At 38.8% G+C, this 19,615-nt stretch overlaps 1 protein-coding gene across 1 annotated transcript; it reads right to left on the bottom strand.

Moving 5' to 3' along the window:
• Positions 1–719: 719 nt before the first annotated feature.
• On the bottom strand, positions 720–5,374 carry LOC142556926 (uncharacterized). The gene is given in 7 exon segments (XM_075668413.1): positions 720–784; positions 842–973; positions 1,121–1,893; positions 2,026–2,667; positions 2,992–3,242; positions 3,669–3,799; positions 3,802–5,374. Coding segments are annotated over 7 exon segments (3,408 nt in total). The 5' UTR covers positions 5,216–5,374.
• Between the last annotated feature and the right edge of the window lie 14,241 nt (positions 5,375–19,615).

Below are 19,615 nucleotides of genomic sequence, written 5' to 3'. Positions count from 1 at the left end.
ACGAACCTTCAAAGAACAAGCCCTTGACAATCCGCACAAGAACGATCGACAAACGCCACAAAGTTAAAAACTTTGATAAGTTTGATTTTTGATGACAAAGCAAAAAGCTTTGAAAGCTTGAGAGAAAATCTCAAAATTTTGTATAAAACTCAATAATAATGTGTATTGTGTTCTCAAATTTTCGTCCAAACATGTTTTAATAATAAAAAAAATATCACAAATCTAGACTCCAAAATAATTAAAACTCTAGAAAGGAAAATATTCTCGCTCAGCCGTCTCAGACACGGACCCCGTGTAGACATCCGTGTACGGGTCCGTGTACTCTCGGGAAATCACCTTCAGCTGGAAACAAGGGGCACGGACCCCGTGTCCACCTCCGTGTAAGGGTCCGTGTACACTAGGTCTTCGCAATTGTCATAGGACACTGACCCCGTGTACTGGTCCGTGCTCCGGTTCGTGTAGACTCTGGAATTCCTCATCCTCGGCTGTAAAGGACACGGACCCCGTGTGCAGGTCCGTGTACACGTTCGTGTAGTCTCGGCCGTCTCCAACAATGCTTGAATGATATTCCTTTGGCCTCCCCACGTACTCCCATGCATCACGACCCCTTCATGCTTGCTCATGACTCCTTGTAGTGCCTCCTTGAACTTCTTTAGTCGTCCCCTCGTGACTGGTCCCTCCGGCAACTCTAAAGGATCCCACGCTTTCCTTGGGACTTGTCATTCCGTGTTCGCATCATCCTCCCCTTCTTGAAAATGATTTGTCCTCAAATCTAGTTCGTCACCTAAATCAAACAACGACAAGTCACTAACGTTAAAAGTAGAACTCACGTTATACTCACCTGGTAAGTCGAGTTTGTAGGCATTGTCATTGATCCTTTCAAGGACTTTAAACGGTCCATCGCCCCTAGGTAGTAGCTTTGAACGTCGCTTCTCCGGGAACCTTTCCTTCCTCAAGGTTAGCCACACCCAATCTCCCTTCTCAAATATCACCTTCTCATTCCCTTTGTTGGCTTGCTTGGCATACTGCTCATTTTTCTTCTCAATGTTGGCCTTGACCTTTTCATGCAACGCCCTAACAAATTCAGCCTTCTTTTTGCCGTCCATGTTCAACCTTTCACTCACAGGTAAAGACATCAAATCCAACGGAGTCAAAGGATTAAAACCATAAACAATTTCAAATGGCGAATAATTTGTAGTACGATGCACGCAACGATTATAAGCAAATTCAACAAATGGCAAATAGTTCTCCCAATTCTTTAAGTTCTTTTTAAGAATGGCATGCAACAATGTTCCTAAAGTTCTATTAATGACTTCAGTTTGTCCATCCGTTTGAGGATGACAAGTAGTAGAAAACAACAATTTTGTGCCAAGTTTAGCCCATAACGTCTTCCAAAAGTAACTTAAGAATTTAACATCACGATCAGAAACAATAGTCCTAGGCATGCCATGCAACCTAACGACCTCTCTAAAGAACAAATCCGCAATGTTAGATGCATCATCAGTCTTGTGACAAGCAATAAAATGCGCCATCTTTGAAAATCTATCAACAACAACAAATATTGAATCCCTCCCCTTCTTACTCTTAGGCAACTCCAAAACAAAGTCCATAGATATGTCAATCCAAGGTTCACTAGGGACAGGAAGTGGTGTATACAAACCATGTGGTTGTGTTCTAGATTTAGCTTGCTTACAAGTTGTGCACTTATCACAAACACGTTCAACATCACGCTTCATATGTGGCCAATAAAAATGTTCATGCAAAGCATTCAAAGTCTTCGCCACACCAAAGTGTCCCATCAAACCACCCCCATGTGCCTCCCTAACAAGTAACTCACGAATTGATGATTTAGGGATGCACAACCTATCCTCTCTAAACAAGAAACCATGATGCAAATAAAATTTATCATGTGGACCATGCATACAAGTTTCAAACAAACTCTTAAAGTCCTCATCTAGCACATACAATTATTTCACATGCTCAAACCCCAAAATTTTAGATTCCAAGGTAGAGATTAGTACGTACCTCCGTGATAGTGTGTCGGCTACGATATTTTCCTTACCTTGTCTGTATTTGATGACGTAGGGGAATGTTTCAATGAATGCCACCCATTTGGCATGCCGCTTGTTCAAATCCTGTTGCACCTTAAGGTGCTTTAGAGACTCGTGATCCGTATGAATCACAAACTCCTTAGGCCTCAAGTAGTGCTGCCACGTTCCTAGGGTCCTCACAAGTGCGTAGAACTCCTTATCATACGTGGGATAGTTAAGCGCTGCTCCATTGAGCTTCTCACTAAAGTATGCCACCGGCCGCCCTCCTTGCATCAACACTCCACCAATACCTACACCTGATGCATCACATTCAATTTCAAAAGTATTAGCAAAATCAGGTAAAACAAGTAAAGGAGCATTAATTAATTTTTGCTTAATAAGATTAAAAGACTCCTCTTGCTCCTCGCCCCAATGGAATGAAACGTTCTTCTTGATTTCCGCCGTCATCGGTGCTGCCAATGTGCTAAAATCCTTTACAAACCTCCTATAGAAGCTTGCAAGTCCATGAAAGCTTCGGACTTGACCAACAGTAGTAGGCGTTGGCCAATCTCGAATAGCACTTACCTTGTCTTCATCCACTTGTATACCCTGTGAACTTACCACAAAACCATTCTTACTATACACAAGGATGTCATCAAAGTAAACCACAACAAATTTTCCTATGTGTGCACGCAAGACATGATTCATTAACCTCATAAAGGTGCTAGGAGCGTTAGTTAAGCCAAAAGGCATGACCATCCACTCATATAACCCATACTTGGTTTTAAAAGCAGTTTTCCACTTATCACCTTCCCTCATCCTAATTTGGTAATATCCACTTTTCAAGTCAATTTTAATAAAGACACATGCACCATGCAATTCATCTAACATATCATCTAGTCTAGGTATGGGATGCCTATACTTAATGGTTATGTTATTGATTGCCCTACAATCTACACACATACGCCATGAGCCATCTTTCTTAGGAACTAATAGAACATGTACAGCACAAGGTGACATAGACTCACGTACAAACCCTCTATATAACAACTCACTTACCTGCCGTTGAAGCTCCTTAGTCTCCTCCGGATTGCTCCTATAGGCTGGACGATTTGGCAATGCACTCCCCGGCACTAAATCGATTTGGTGCTCGATTCCCCTCAATGGTGGTAAGCCTTGAGGTAACTCCTCCGGAAACACGTCTTCAAATTCCTGCAAAAGTGAAACAACAATGCTCGGAAGGGACCCGGCTATATCACTTGTGTTAAGGAGAATCTCCTTGTAAAGAATTAACACAAGTGGTTCATGTGTGTGCATCAATTGTTTCAACTCACCTTTTTGGGCCATATATGTTTTCTTTTTGGCCTCTTTCCCCTCATTTTCTTTCCTCTCATTTTCCTTTCTCTCTTTTTTCTTTTGCATGGCTATCTCACTCTTTTGATCACTCTTTTTTTCAGCCATTTCAGTTTTACTTTTAAAGGCCACCTCACTCTTTAATTCACTCTTTTTTCGGCCTCATCTCTCTTCTTTTTTTTTCAATTGGTCCTCCAACACTTGCTTTGGGGACAAAGGAAGTAAAACAATGGACTCCTTTTTCAACACAAATGAGTACCTATTCTTGAAACCATCATAGGTCACCTTCCTATCGTATTGCCAAGGCCTACCCAACAATATATGACATGCATGCATGGGTACTACATCACACAAAACCTCATCCACATACTTCCCAATAGAAAAAGGCACTAGCACTTGTTTTATCACCTTCAGTCCGCACAATCATTCAACCATTGAAGCCTATATGGTTGAGGATGCTTCAATGTAGGTAAACCCAATTTCTCCACCATCTCAACGCTAGCCACATTAGTACAACTTCCCCCGTCTATGATTAGATTGCAAACTTTTTGATTTACAAAACACCTAGTATGGAACAAGTTCTCTCGTTGGTTAGTCTCTTCCTCCTTGACTTGGGCACTCATGATTCGCCTAGTCACTAGTGTTTCACCTACAACCGCCTCATATCCCTCATCATGGTCCTCTAACGCAGGCATCTCATTATCATCATCACCCTCACTATGAGACTCATACTCAACATGGTCATTTAAGATCATTACCCTCTTATTAGGACACTCACTAGAAATATGGCCCAACCCTTGGCACCTAAAACATTTAACATCCCTAGATCGATTAGAAGGAGTTTCAAATTTACCTTGCACTCCTTGTTTAGGCGCCTCTTGTTTGGCCTCAAATTTGGGCTTGGTCACAACTTTGTTCTCCTCACGCTTCACCGTACTTGATCTCCAAGAAGATGATGAACCCCCAGTTTGATTGGTGCGGCCAACTCCACGCCTTTTGAGTTGTTGCTCCACTTTTATGGCCATTTGCACCATCTCATCTAGATCCAAGTAGTGCCATAGCTCCACTTGATCTTGGATTTCCCTGTTCAAACCACAAAGAAATCGTGCCATGGTCGCCTCATTATCTTCCTCAATATTAGCCCTAATCATGACTACTTCCATCTCCTTATAGTAGTCCTCAACACTCTTTAACCCTTCCCTCAAAGTTTGTAACCTCTTGAACATCTCCCTATAATAGTGATTAGGCACAAACCTCTTCCTCATGACCCTCTTCATCTCATCCCAAGACTCAATGGGTCTCTCATTATACCTTCTCCTAGTGGTCACTAATTGATCCCACAAAATGAGAGCATAGTCTAGGAATTCAACCACCGCCAACCTAACCTTTTTTTGTTCGGAGTAGTGGTGGCACTCAAATACGAACTCTACCCTCTTTTCCCACTCTAAGTATGCCTCCAGGTCGGATTTCCCATGGAATGAAGGAATTTTCATCTTAATGCTACTCATGTTTCCATCTTCCCTATTCCCATCATATCTACCCCGTACGGCTTCTCTTTTTCCTCTCCCAAATCCTCTACCTCTTCCATTCCTACCACAATTCTCATTTTGACTTTCCTCATCTCCTCCCAAATCATATTCTTCCTCTTCTTCTCCTCTACCCACATCCTTAGGTTTAGATTTACTCCCGCTAGTACTAACATCAAGTTTATCCAACCTCTCATGTAAGGGCTCTAATTCATTTCTCATCATCCTACTAAAATGCCCAAACAACGCCTCCATTTGAACCTTAGACAACCCCGGGTTTGAACTATCTCCTACCTCCCTCTCCATTTAAATTTCAGTTTAGTACCTGCAAGAAAACGTTAGTAGAAAACAAGATATATTCCTCACCCAAAAGCTCACGGTCACTCCAAAGAAATTCACTCGTCTTTTCCCTCTTATTTTGTTTCCTCACAACAAATACTCACTAGTCACTCCAAAAAAAATAACACTCACACTCAAATGTTTCCACTCGAATTTGATGTTTCTCTCGAAAGTGTGCTCAAGCTTTGTATTCGTATATCAAACAATCAAGTTCAACTTGTGAACAAACGTGATCGACTCACTTGGACTGCGTAGACAAGCAATTTGAAGATAAATATATTTTTTTATTTTTTATTTTTTTTTTTGATTGTGTGAGACACTTGTATATGACCCACAAGAAGGAATAGAACAAAATGACAAAAAGAAATAATGGTGAATTTTCGGATTTTTGGTATTATTTTTTTTTTTTTACTCTAAGGCTGAGTAAAAACTCGAAAATCCCAACAAAAAACTTAGCAATAAATATTCACGAGAATAAACAACCGAAATTATAACGAACCTTCAAAGAAGAAGCCCTTGACAATCCGCACAAAAACGATCGACAAACGCCACAAAGTTAAAAACCTTGATAAGTTTGATTTTTGATGACAAAGCAAAAAGCTTTGAAAGCTTTAGAGAAAATCTCAAAATTTTGTATAAAACTCAATAATAATGTGTATTGTGTTATCAAATTTTCGTCCAAACATGTTTTAATAATAAAAAAAGATATCACAAATCTAGACTCCAAAATAATTAAAACTCTAGAAAGAAAAATATTATCGCTCAGCCGTCTCAGACACGGACCCCGTGTAGACATCCGTGTACGGGTCCGTGTACTCTCGGGAAATCACCTTCAGCTGGAAACAAGGGGCACGGACCCCGTGTCCACCTCCGTGTAAGGGTCCGTGTACACTCGGTCTTCGCAAATGTCATAGGACACGGACCCCGTGTACTGGTCCGTGCTCGGGTCCGTGTAGACTCTGGAATTCCTCATCCTCGGCTGTAAAGGACACGGACCCCGTGCGCAGGTCCGTGTACACGTTCGTGTAGTCTCGGCCGTCTCCAACAATGCTTGAATGATATTCCTTTGGCCTCCCCACGTACTCCCATGCATCACGACCCCTTCATGCTTGCTCATGACTCCTTGTAGTGCCTCCTTGAACTTCTTTAGTCGTCCCCTCGTGACTGGTCCCTCCGGCAACTCTAAAGGATCCCACGCTTTCCTTGGGACTTGTCCTTCCGTGTTCGCATCACCGAAGCCTTCTTGAATTTCCTGCTATCAAACCGAAGAGAGAATGCAGCTGGAAATGATGAAGCCGAGAATGAAAGGTGGTGGGAGAGGAAAGTGTCGGTTGTTGTATATAATATATGTAGGGTAGCTCTAGTACAATAATTAAATGATTAATTAGTAGATAATGGACCCTAATTGTTTAATTAGAAGCTTAAAAAAATATTTAAGCACAATAAGCTTAAAAATAAGCCCATTAAATCCAAACATATTCCTAAAAAATATTTCGTAAAATAAATTCTATCATGCATGAATTATGTATAAAATGCATAAAAATAATTAAACACATAATTTATGAAATAAAAATACATTTAATGCTTTAAAACAATTTAATAAAATACCAAAGAAATTTAATAATTTGCATGCATGTGGTTCACGTGGACTTTCCGCTTTTCAGGACGTTACAGTGTTTCCCCCTTAAATTGAATTTCGTCCCCGAAATTCGCTTATCCTCGATAAACAAAAAGTTTAGCCTCTTAATTCTAGAATCCCAATATTCCATGCTTCCGCTGCGCTACTCTGATAAAATAATAAATCTTAAAATGTCCTTATGTCTTTTCAATCCTAATAAACTCTACCTTCTAAATCTTCATTTGCGAAACTCAACTTATAACGAATCATGGTGACTTAGTTTCATTTTTCTATAACCTTGAATTTCAACTTTTCTTAAACTTCCCAATATTAGAAATGGCAGTCCGATTTTTATTGCATCTTACTTTCTTATAATATACCTGTAATGTTCATCAACCTATTACATTGTCTTTTATGCTCTTCGACTTAAGAAATCTTAGTATCAAAATTTACTGATCAACTTCTATCATTGGTAATACACTTAAAAGTTAAACCTTATCTCAACTCCATAATAATATTAGCCTAAAATCCTATCCTTGAATCGAGTCTTTATCTTACGGTACCAAACTTACGTAACTTACTATTTACAAGTACATCCCAATTATAAAATTGTTGCAAATCTTAATCCTCGAGTAACGTTAACTCATAAATCCCAAAATATACAATATCGATCTTCTACTTAATAATAAAACCCTTTCTAATATCAACTACATGCTTAAACTATTCTATTCCCAATTACAATATAGTTGAGGCCTAAGACTCTGAAATTTCATCATTGGAACAAATGTCGCATTTTTACGTATCCTTAATGCTTAATTAATATTAGCATATAAAACTTAATAAGTTATCCCATGGTAGCATTATACTAACTTTAATAAATCAACTTCACTTATAACCCATAGAATTCTAAAACTCCCATATCAAGATTTTAGATTTCTTACTCGGTAAAAAAAAATCTTAATATTCGTTCACTGGTAACCTTTGTTGAACACCACTAATTCTCTTTTATTTATTTATTTATTTATTTTTATTTTATTATTTTTTTTCACCCAAAATTTTCCGTACGAACACCTATTTCATAAAATTAAAATTCAAACTTATGCAACTCAAATAGTATTAGATAATATAATTCCAACATATATATTTACTTATTCTCAAGTTTCTTAATGACTTACAAAAATTTTCTCAAGACAAAGTGTCTACCTCAATTTCTTACATGCGTCTATCGAGTAACCTAACCATCAATCATACCTAATTTTCTAGAAAATTTAAATTTCAACAAAGGTATAAATTTAACTCTTAAGATCATGATTAAAAATTATGATACATAAAACTTAATTTCCCTAAATTTTGTTAGCTCCCTGTCTACTCTTATAACTTAACTAATCAATCAGCTTTACCTTAAACTGTTATCACTTTTAATTCTTAATATACCACAATATTATTTCATTAACACTAAAATTTTCAAGCCCAAGATTGATTCATCCTACAATGTCCTTGATTACCATTTCTTATAACATTATAATCCAGATATCTCAAGGTTCCAAATATCCCTTTAAATCTAAATCGTCAAAAATTCTGGTCATTTAAACCATTCAATTCTCACTTACTGCTAAACATGTCCCCAAACTTCTTAAAAATTACAAAATAAATTCTTAATTTCCTCGAAATTTATTCAATATGTCCTTAATTTCGAAAATTCCTCAAGTACCCATAATTTCTTGACGTTCCTAATTCCATTTTATAGGTTCCTCGTAACATAAGGTTCAATAATTTTAAGCTTATTAGACCCAAAATCAATTCTCATAACTTCGAAAATTACTGATTTAACCCAAGTGTTCCTCAAAGTTCGAATTAAATCCTCAAAATTTTCGAAATTTACAATTTGGCCCTTAAAGTTCTCGAAAATCACATTTATGGCCTTACAACTCTTCGAAATTTGCATTTTTGTCCCCATAAAATTTTCGACTTACCCTTATTAAACCTTAAAATCCTCGAAACTCAAAATTTAATCCCAAAGTTTGGTAAATTCAAAAATAGTCCCTTAGAATTTTATTGTTGCACTTAGGTCTTCAAATTATTGGTTAATACAGTTAGGTCCTTAAAATTCTCAATCCATACAATTAAATCCTTAGATTCCACTAGGTAGAGCATGCATCCTAAATAAATCTTACGTTTTTTTTTAATTCCAAAGATCGTCGTAGTCTTCGAATCATCATTCCTTACATTAAATCCTAAAAATTTAATTCAACAACTAGTCAAGAACCATCAATAATTTCTTAGAAAATCTACAAGTCTCAAAAGCATTCATAATCTTTAATATTAACTTATGACCCATAAGTAGACAATAGTACTACTAACTCAAAAATTAATATAGTCAAATAATTTCCAACATTTCCTAATGCCCAATAGCAAAATTCTTATCAAGTCCAATTCCACCACAAACTAGTATGCATGAAAATTATATAATTTCTCATTTCATGTCGTAACATGCATAAAAATTTTAAAACATTAAATCTCAAAACATAGCGACGGATAAACATGTATTGTGAGCATACATCATGTAAACATGCAGATGATAGCATAAAAAAAATTTAAAACATTTAAATCATAAAAGCTTACGAACTCGAGGCTTTGAAGACTGAGCGGCAGAAGCTGGCGGTGGCACAACCCTATACAGGACCCTTGCTCTGATACCAACTGAAACGTCTACTAATTTTAAAAGTGCAGAAATATTTTTTTTTTTTCATACGTAAACTTAAACGTATAAAAATCTTAAAATCATCAACGTATTAAAATATTCATCTCCTCTCAATCTCATAAATCGTAATGCGAAAAACATGTGGTCCTCGGGTCGTGTCACCGCACCAGGTCTGCCTACTCAGAGTTCGGCACCTCCAGTCTCCTCACCATTAAGCTCACCTGCATCACACACGCCTAGTGAGTCTAAAGACTCAACACACCTGCACCGTTAATAACAAGTACATATACCTAGCACACAGCAGTGAAAAATATCATACTCAACATATCTTTCATGAACTTTAAAAGCATAACGTAAACATCTCGTGTAAAATCATGTCGTGTCAAATCGTAACGTGTCAAAAAATGTATCATCATGTTATCATATCGTATGCGTAACTGTGACATGTCAAAACATGGTAATAGCATATATCATCGTATCAGCATATACGTGTTAAAATCTTAATTTGAATTTCGTTCATTAGCTGTGACTTTCGTATCATCATGTCATCATGTCAGTCGATGGATCCATCTACGTGTAACCTCGGTACCCGGCGGCGAGGGTCATCAGCGACGGCATTACCCGCCCACTGAGCCCGGGCCTATCATATCATGTCAATGGAAATACGATCGTCGGGCTCCCTCTGGGGCCTTCTCCCGTAAACGGGCTCCCTTTGGGGCCTTTTCCCTCACGATATCTCCAATCATATCATCGTGTTAGTCACAACTAAATCACTTCCTTCAAAACGTGTCATCATATTCATCATCACTTAATAAAATCATGCATATACATAATTTTTCATTTAAACCAAGCATGCACCGTATTTATCATAATTGCGTAAAAATCGTAAACATGATGCATGAACATTTAAAATATCATGAATTTGTGCTCAAGGCGCTGCCAGGACCAAAATCTCACCCGGGGTGCAAAATGACCATTTTGCCCGTGAAAAACACAAAATGACCGTTTTGCCCCTAGACGTAAAATTTCACGTTTTTGACATTTTCTTAATTCCATTGACTCTAACATGTCCCAAATAATTATTTAAGCCTATATGAACTTTCTCAAATTTTTATTTGGCTTAAATCTATGACTTTTAAATTAATCTTTAAATATAACCTATTAATGCGTTTTAATCCCGAATTAAACCAAACCTTAGCATAAAATTCCCAATTTAAAAACTTAGACTTCTAATAATTATTTGAGCTTAAATATAATTTCCCATCATTTATTAAGCTTAAATCTAGGCGTTTCAATTAATCCTTTAATTAACGTTTCGTGCGGTGACTAAATCCCGGATAATTCCAAAACTCATTATTTTGATCCGAAGCTTACCAAACTCCTAAAAATATCCCAAAATATATTTAAAAACATCCCTAGACATAAACTCGAGCCCAAAACAAGACGTGATCTATTCGTTTTAAAACTTAGACCGGAGTCCCGGTTTTAACCCGAATCAACCCGAAACACACTCGATTTTGCTCCAACTCGCACCATAATTTAAACCACTCATCCTAGGCCATTTGGTACCTAATTTAAGCTCTCAAATTATCGGCCAACACCTACCCCACTACATCAACTCCCGGCCTCCCCCATTAATTTCAAAACCAAACACATGTCCTGCACCACTACAACTCCTCTCCAACATCTCTGTCCACTCCTCCATAACCACTTGTCCTATCTTTAATTCCCATTCTTAAAGCCGTAAGGAATCACTTAAACTAGGCGAAACGAAGCTGTTGTGCGAATCATGCACAAGGAAGAAGAGAACCGAGCAAGCTATCGCACCTCTCTTCTATCGAGCTCCATCTCCAAGATCCGATTTTGTTCCTCGTCCAAGCGCCTAAGGTACACTCTTAGCATCCTACCAGACATAACAAAGGCTGAGACATGGCTAGGTTCGAGCCCATGCACTGCCGCAGCCCTTGCTCGACAGCCTTCGAACCAACCCCACCCCTCACTCTCGGCCACCAAGGACACCACCTAAACCTCAAAGCCGCCGACCCTTCTCATCAACAAGGATAGATCGCGGCCTCAGCAACCATGACAGCACTTAAACCCCTTTCGCACAGCCCCTTTAACACTTGAATGTAGCAGCCCTTGGCACATCACACAAGGAAAACGTGAGTAATGATTAAAAGATGCAAGAATGTAAGTAAAATTGAAAAGCTTTCCTGTGCATAGCTGGATCGATACTTCTATGCAAACAAACATCCAAATCCGAAAATAACTAGCATGTATGATGCAGAAATAATGGTACATGCGTGCCTTGATGATTAAAGAGAAAGAACAATGCGATGAAGACCCGGAAGAATTTTCCCTTGCATGAAAAGAAGTGGCCGAAGCCTTCTTGAATTTCTAGCTATCAAACCGAAGAGAGAATGCAGCTGGAAATGATGAAGCCGAGAATGAAAGGTGGTGGGAGAGGAAAGTGTCGGTTGTTGTATATAATATATGTAGGGTAGCTCTAGTACAATAATTAAATGATTAATTAGTAGATAATGGACTCTAATTGTTTAATTAGAAGCTTAAAAAATATTTAAGCACAATAAGCTTAAAAGTAAGCCCATTAAATCCAAACATATACCCGAAAAATATTTCGTAAAATAAATTCTATCATGCATGAATTATGTATAAAATGCATAAAAATAATTAAACACATAATTTATGAAATAAAAATACATTTAATGCTTTAAAACAATTTAATAAAATACCAAAGAAATTTAATAATTTGCATGCATGTGGTTCACGTGGACTTTCCGCTTTTTCGGGACGCTACAGCCTTTCCCCCTTAAATTGAATTTCGTCCCCGAAATTCGCCTATCCTCGATAAACAAAAAGTTTAGACTCTTAATTCTAGAATCCCAATATTCCACGCTTCCGCTGCGCTAATCGATTGGGGCCGTTGCTGCTGCACATACTAACATGAAACTGCATACTTAACTTGCATAGTTTAGACGTATCAATCATACTTACTTACAAGTTCAATCAATTCCTTAGGACGTTCTAAAATTCTCATGACTCGACTTTGTAAATCATTGTACTAAACCTTGACCTCAAACCTCAAAGCATACCATAATTTTCCCAAAATATGAAGGACACGGACTGATGCGAATCCTCGTACGAATGAAAGGCAAGCACGAATATAGAAATCGCACCCTCAATTCAATAACAAACAAGGAACGATTATGTTGTCCCGATCTTTTGAAACAAGTAACGATTTTGTGATATTCACCTCTAAGCGATTATAACTTAGCAACAAATATCAACGATAAAACAATTGAATTTCAAACGAACCTTCAAAGAACTTGTTTTGACAATCCGAGCGAAAAATAATCGACAAACGCCACAAAGATGCAATCTTTGATAAGTTTGATTTTGTTATGAACCAAAGCTAAAATAGCCTTGAATATTGAGAGAAAATCTCCAATAATGTTTAAACTTCTTCAAATGATTTTCGTTCATCCACCTTACAATACATTATATAAACAATAAAAATAAGAAAAGTTGTGTGAAAAGGCTTAAATAAGATAACTAGCAACTTTGACACGGAAGTGCGCCAAAAGACCGCGGGTGCGGTGCTTGTTTGACCGCGGGTGCGGTGTAGCTTCGGCAACAAACCGCGGGTGCGCTAATGATTTGACCGCGGGTGCGGTGCAGCTTCGTGAAATTTTCTTAAATTTGATTATCATGGACCGTGGGTGCGGTCCCTGCTTTAGCGCGGGTGCGCTGGACCTTCGGCAATTGCACTTGAATAACATTCCAAAGACTTTCATTGTTGTGTCCATGTTTCCCAAACTCCTTTAAATTAGACACCCCCCATTTGTAGAACTTTCTTTGTAGCTCATCATGAGTCCTTGAAGTGCTTCTTTAAACTTCTTGCTACATCTCCTCGTTATAGGTTCTTCGGTATATATATTATTTGTTGAACTCCACCACTTGCTTGAATATTGATGCGAACACGGGTGGTCAAGCGCCAAGGAAGGCATGGGATCCTTTACAGTTGCCGGAGGGACCAATCACGAGGGGATGCCTAAAGAAGTTCAAGGAGGCACTACAAGGAGTCATGAGCAAGCATGAAGGGGTCGTGATGCATGGGAGCACGTTTGGAGGCCAGTGGAATGTGATTCAAGCATTGTTGGAGCCGGCCGAGTCTACACGGATGTGCACACGGACCTGCACACGGGGTCCGTGTCCTTTACAGCCGAGGATGAAGAATTCCAGTGCCTACACGGACCCGAGCACGGACCAGCACACGGGGTCCGTGTCCTATGACATTTGCGAAGACCGAGTGTACACGGATCCTTACACGGAGGAGGACACGGGGTCCGTGCCCCTTGTTTCCAGCTGAAGATGATTTTTCCGAGAGTACACGGACCCGTACACGGAGATCTACACGGGACCCGTGTCTGAGACGGCTGCGCGATAATATTTTCCTTTCTAGAGTTTTAATTATTTTGGAGACTAGATTTTTGATATCTTTTTGACATATAAATATGTTTTGGACGAAATTTTACACACAATTCAGATTATCATTGATATTTTATCATTGTTCTTGAGTTTTCTCTCAAACAATTAAAGCTTTTGCTTTGTCAAACAAAAATCAAACTTATCAAAGTTTTTAACTTTGGGGCGTTTGTCGATCGTGCTTGTGCGGATTGTCGTCGACTTGTTCTTCGAAGGTTCGTTATAATCTCGGTTGTTTATCTCGTGATTATTTGTTGCTAGACTTTTCATAGTTTAGAGGTGAAAATCACAACACACACACTTGATTCAAAAGATCGGGACAACAACGATTCTTTGTTCGTTATTGAATTGAGGGCGCGATTTGATTTTAATCGTGTTTGCTATTCGTCGTACAAAGATTCACATCATTTGGTATCAGAGCTTAGGTTAATTGAATTCAAGTAAGTTTATCATTCATTCTATTAGCAGATCTAATTATCCTTTAATTCTGCTTTCAGATCTGCTTGTTCTATCGTTCTTCGTATTTTTCGTGAATATGTGATTCTCGAAATTTGTTGGTGTCTTTTTTTTTTAGGGATTTTCGAGTAGTACTCGGCCAAAAAAAAAAAAAAAAAATTCCGAAATTCACCATTATTTCTTTTTGATATCTTGTTCTATTTTCTTTAGAGATTCGTATTCAATTGCCTCTCACAGTCACAAAATATATATATATATATATATATATATACATATATATATATTTCATATATTCGAATTTCTTGTCTACACAGTCCAAGTGAGTCGGTCGCATTTGTTCACAAGTTGGAACTTGATTGTTTGATATACTCAAATACAAAGCTTGAGCACACCTTCGAGAGAAGCATCAAATTCGAGTGGAAACATTTTAGTGTAGGTGTTATTTCTTTGGAGTGGCTAGTGAGTATTTGTTGTGAGCAAAAAAAAAAAAAATTGAGAGAAAAGACGAGTGAATTTTTTTTTTTGAGTGACCGTGAGCATTTGGGTGAGGATTATTTTGTTTCTACTAACGTTTTCTTGCAGGTACAAATTTGAAAATTAGATGGAGAGGGAGGTAGGAGATAGTTCGAACCCGGGGTTGTCTAAGGTTCAAATGGAGGCGTTGTTTGGGCATTTTAGTAGGATGATGTCGACCCAAATGGAGTCGTTACATGAAAGGTTGGATAAGCTTGAGGTTGGTGCTAGTGGGAGTAAGTCTAAACCTAAGGATTTGAGTAGAGAGGATCAGGAGTACGAGTTGGGAGGAGACGAGGAGAGTCAAAATGAAAATTGGGGTAGGAATGGAAGAGGTAGAGGATACGGTAGAGGAAAAAGAGAAGCCGTAAGGGGTAGATATGATGGGGATAGGGAAGATGGTAGCATGGGTAGCATTAAGATGAAAATTCCATCGTTCCATGGGAAATCTGACCCGGAGGCGTATTTAGAGTGGGAAAAGAGGGTAGAGTTTGTGTTTGAATGTCACCACTACTCCGAACAAAAGAAGGTGAGGTTGGCAGTGGTGGAATTCTTAGACTATGCTCTTATTTGGTGGGATCAATTAGTGACCACTAGAAGGAGGTATAATGAGAGACCTATTGAGTCTTGGGATGAGATGAAAAGAGTGATGAGAAAAAGGTTTGTGCCCAATCACTACTATAGGGAGATGTTTAAGAGGTTACAAACTTTAAGGCAAGGGGTGAAGAGTGTTGAGGACTACTATAAGGAGATGGAAGTAGTCATGATTAGGGCAAACATTGAGGAGGATAGTGAGGCGACCATGGCACGTTTTCTTTGTGGATTAAACAGGGAAATTCAAGATCAAGTGGAGCTTAGGCACTACTTGGATCTAGACGAGATGGTGCAAATGGCCAAAAAAGTGGAGCAACAACTCAAAAGGCGTGGAGTTGGCCGCACCAATCAAACTGGGGGTTCATCATCTTCTTGGAGATCAAATGCGGTGAAGCGTGAGGAGAATAAGGTGGTGACCAAGCCCAAATTTGAGACCAAACAAGAGGTGCCTAAGCAAGGAGTACAAGGTAAATCCGAAACTCCTTCTAATCGATCTAGAGATGTTAAATGTTTTAGGTGTCAAGGGTTAGGGCATATTTCTAGTGAATGTCCTAATAAAAGGGTGATTATTTTAAATGACTATGGTGAATATGAGTCTCAAAGTGAGTGTGACGATGATGAGATGCCTGCGTTAGAGGATCCTGATGAGGGGTATGAGGCAGTTGTAGGCGAAGCACTAGTGACTAGGCGTATCATGAGTGCCCAAGTCAAGGAGGAGGAGACTAACCAAACAGAGAACTTGTTCCATACTAGGTGTTTTGTGAATCAAAGGGTTTACAACTTAATCATAGATGGGGGGGGGGGGGGGGGGGGGGGGGGAGTTGTACTAAATGTGGCTAGTGTTGAAATGGTGGAGAAATTGGGTTTGTCTACACTAAAACACCCTCGACCATATAGGCTTCAATGGTTGAATGATTGTGCGAAAGTGAAGGTAACAAAACAAGTGCTAGTGCCTTTTTCTATAGGGAAGTATGTGGATGAGGTTTTGTGTGATGTGGTACCCATGCATGCATGTCATATCTTGTTGGGTAGACCTTGGCAATATGATAGGAGGGTGGCACATGATGGATACAAGAATAAGTAGTCCTTTGTATTGAAGAAGGAAACCATTGTATTACTTCCTTTGTCCCCAAAGCAAGTGTTGGAGGACCAATTGAAAAAAAGAAGAGAGATGAGGCCGAAAAAAAGAGTGAATTAAAAAGTGAGACGGCCTTAGAAAATAAAAATGAAATGGCTGAAACAAAGAGTGATCAAAAGAGTGAGATAGCCATACAAAAGAAAAATGAGAGGAAAGAAATTGAGAGGAAAGAAAATGAGAGAAAAGAGGCCAAAAAGAAATCCTATATGGCCCAAAAAGGTGAGTTGAAGCAATTGATGCACACACATGAACCACTTGTGTTGATTCTTTACAAGGAGATCCTCCTTAACACAAGTGATATAGCTTGGTCCCTTCCGAGCATTGTTGTTTCACTCTTGCAGGAATTTGAAGATGTATTTCCGGAGGAACTACCTCAAGGGCTACCACCATTGAGGGGGATTGAGCACCAAATTGATTTGGTACCCGAAAGTGCATTGCCAAATCGTCCAGCTTATAGGAGCAATCCGGAGGAGACCAAGGAGCTTCAACGGCAGGTAAGTGAGTTGTTAGATAGGGGTTTTGTGCGTGAGTCCATGTATCCTTGTGCTGTACCTGTTCTATTAGTTCCTAAGAAAGATGACTCATGGCGTATGAGTGTAGATTGTAGGTGAGACGTCCTGCTCTTTTTATTGCTTTAAAAGTACTAGAAATTTTTTTTTTTCCTCACTTAGCATCGGCCGAACCATAAAATATTTTTGACATCATTTTAAAAATAAACATCCAACTGCTATTTAAAAATCCAAAGAAAAATATTTTAAAGCATAAAATCGTCAAACATTTTACTAAACCTAAAAAGCAATAATTTGAAAAGTAAAGCCCATACTAAACCTCTCAAAAATCTCTCAAAAGCATACATAAGTAATCTTAAAAATCTTTAATCATAAAGCATGAGTCAAAAGTCATAATGCGGAAAAAGTAGAAGCGCTGGTCCTCGGGTTGTGTGCGCCTTCAGTCCAGTCAAATCACTCATCAAGTCCTCCCTCAATACCACCTGCATCCATCACACCTAGTGAGTCTAAAGACTCAACACACCATAATCTTGATAACGAGTAATACGTAATACAGTCAACATATAACGGTGAAAAATATGTGTACTTAAAATATCGTTTTCATGAAGATGCATAAACATAAACATTTTCATAAATATTTTCATGATGCATAAACTTTAAACATAAAAATTTTCATAAAATACTTTTTCATGACATGCAACCATAAACCTTAACCTTTTCCCTTTTTCCTCAACATGACATGACATAAAACATTTTTCATTATCATAAACATTTTTCCTTTTCCTTTTGTTGAATTCAGATCGTTAATTGTGACTTTCCTGATCATGCTCATGAGGGTCGATGGATCCATCTACATAAAACCAGAGTACTGGGCGGCGGGGGACACCAGCAACACTCTCACCGGTCAACTGGGCCCTGGCCTATCATGATTCGAATAGAAATACGCTCGTCGGGGCTCCCTCTGGGGCCTTTTCCCATAAATGGGCTCCCTCTGGGGCCTTTTCCCCTCACGATATTCCCATTCTTCCGTTACCACAAAACCGTTACCACATATCCGTTACCACATATCCGTTACCACATATTCGCAATGATGGAAACACGATCGTCGGGCTCCCACTGGGACCATAACCCTCACGACGTCGCCAACATTAACGAATTAGTCACAATTATTTCACATCCTTCAACATTTTTCATTCACATCACTTTAGAAAAATCATGAATATCATTACGTTTTTCATTTTTGAAACCAAACATGCAACATGTATTTTAAATGTCTTCCCTCAATCATAAAAATCAAATAGACATTTAAAAATCATCATTCAATCATGAACAATTCATAAACATTTAAAAATAATTATATTTTCATAAAATAGCATTTAGGGCACTGCCATGACCTTAACTAATTTCTAGGTGTAAAAAGACCGTTTTACCCCTGGACTCAACATTTTACGTTTTCGACTTTTTCCTTGATTTCACGACTCTAACATGTCCCAAATAATTATTTAAGCTTACGTGAATTTTTTTCCATAACTTTATTTGGCTTAAATGTTAGACTTTTTCAATTATCTTTTCTTAATTGTTTTAACAGTGTTTTAATCCCGAAAAATACCAAACTTTAATATAAAATTCTTAAATTCTAAATTTAGTCTTTTTATATTATTTTAGCCCTTATGGACCCCGACTCGACCCCCGTGAGCCGTTTTCCAATTTTTCTTTACTTAAAACCCTATTTGACACCTAAATTTCACTCCCGAGCCAACTCTCGATTTTCACGAGTTACCCCCAAACTATGTCGAGCCAAAAGGTGCCCAACATAATAAATTAACTTACTGTACCCTATCTTTATCAAGGAAACCCTTCTAATGCCAAAAACGAGCCCTCTAATTCCTGAACAAAAGCTGGCCGAGAAACCTTGTTGGACAAGGTCTCTTGCACGCACTGCCTAGCCCCTAACCACGAACCCAGCCACCAAACCAACCTGATTTTCACCCCCTAAGGACCCTAAGGACTAGACCTGACCCAGCCCAGACCCCGTGAACCGCGCGCCCAAGCTTGTGCGAAGCACAGAACCCTGCACGCGATCCCCTTGATTCTCGGGTGGGAGTCCTAGCTTGCTAGGACTCCTTCCCTGCCTTAGTGCGCGAGTCCTAGCGTGGCTAGGACTCCCTTCCTGACTCTCTCATGACCCTGGCTAGCCCCTGGAACGAGCCAACCAAGCCCTCCGTCCCTGCACAACAAAACCGAACCCCAAACTTGACAGCAACAACCGGTTCCTGCACGAGTTCTGGTTTCGTCTCTCTTTCTTGGTTTTAGTCGATTCATGTGTGGTGTG

This window comes from Primulina tabacum, chromosome 9 (assembly GCF_025594145.1).
Source record: "Primulina tabacum isolate GXHZ01 chromosome 9, ASM2559414v2, whole genome shotgun sequence".
In the NCBI taxonomy this organism is placed as follows: Eukaryota; Viridiplantae; Streptophyta; class Magnoliopsida; order Lamiales; family Gesneriaceae; genus Primulina; species Primulina tabacum.
The sequence above is the reverse complement of the archived record's forward strand: the minus strand, read 5'-3'. Positions and strand labels throughout refer to the sequence as shown.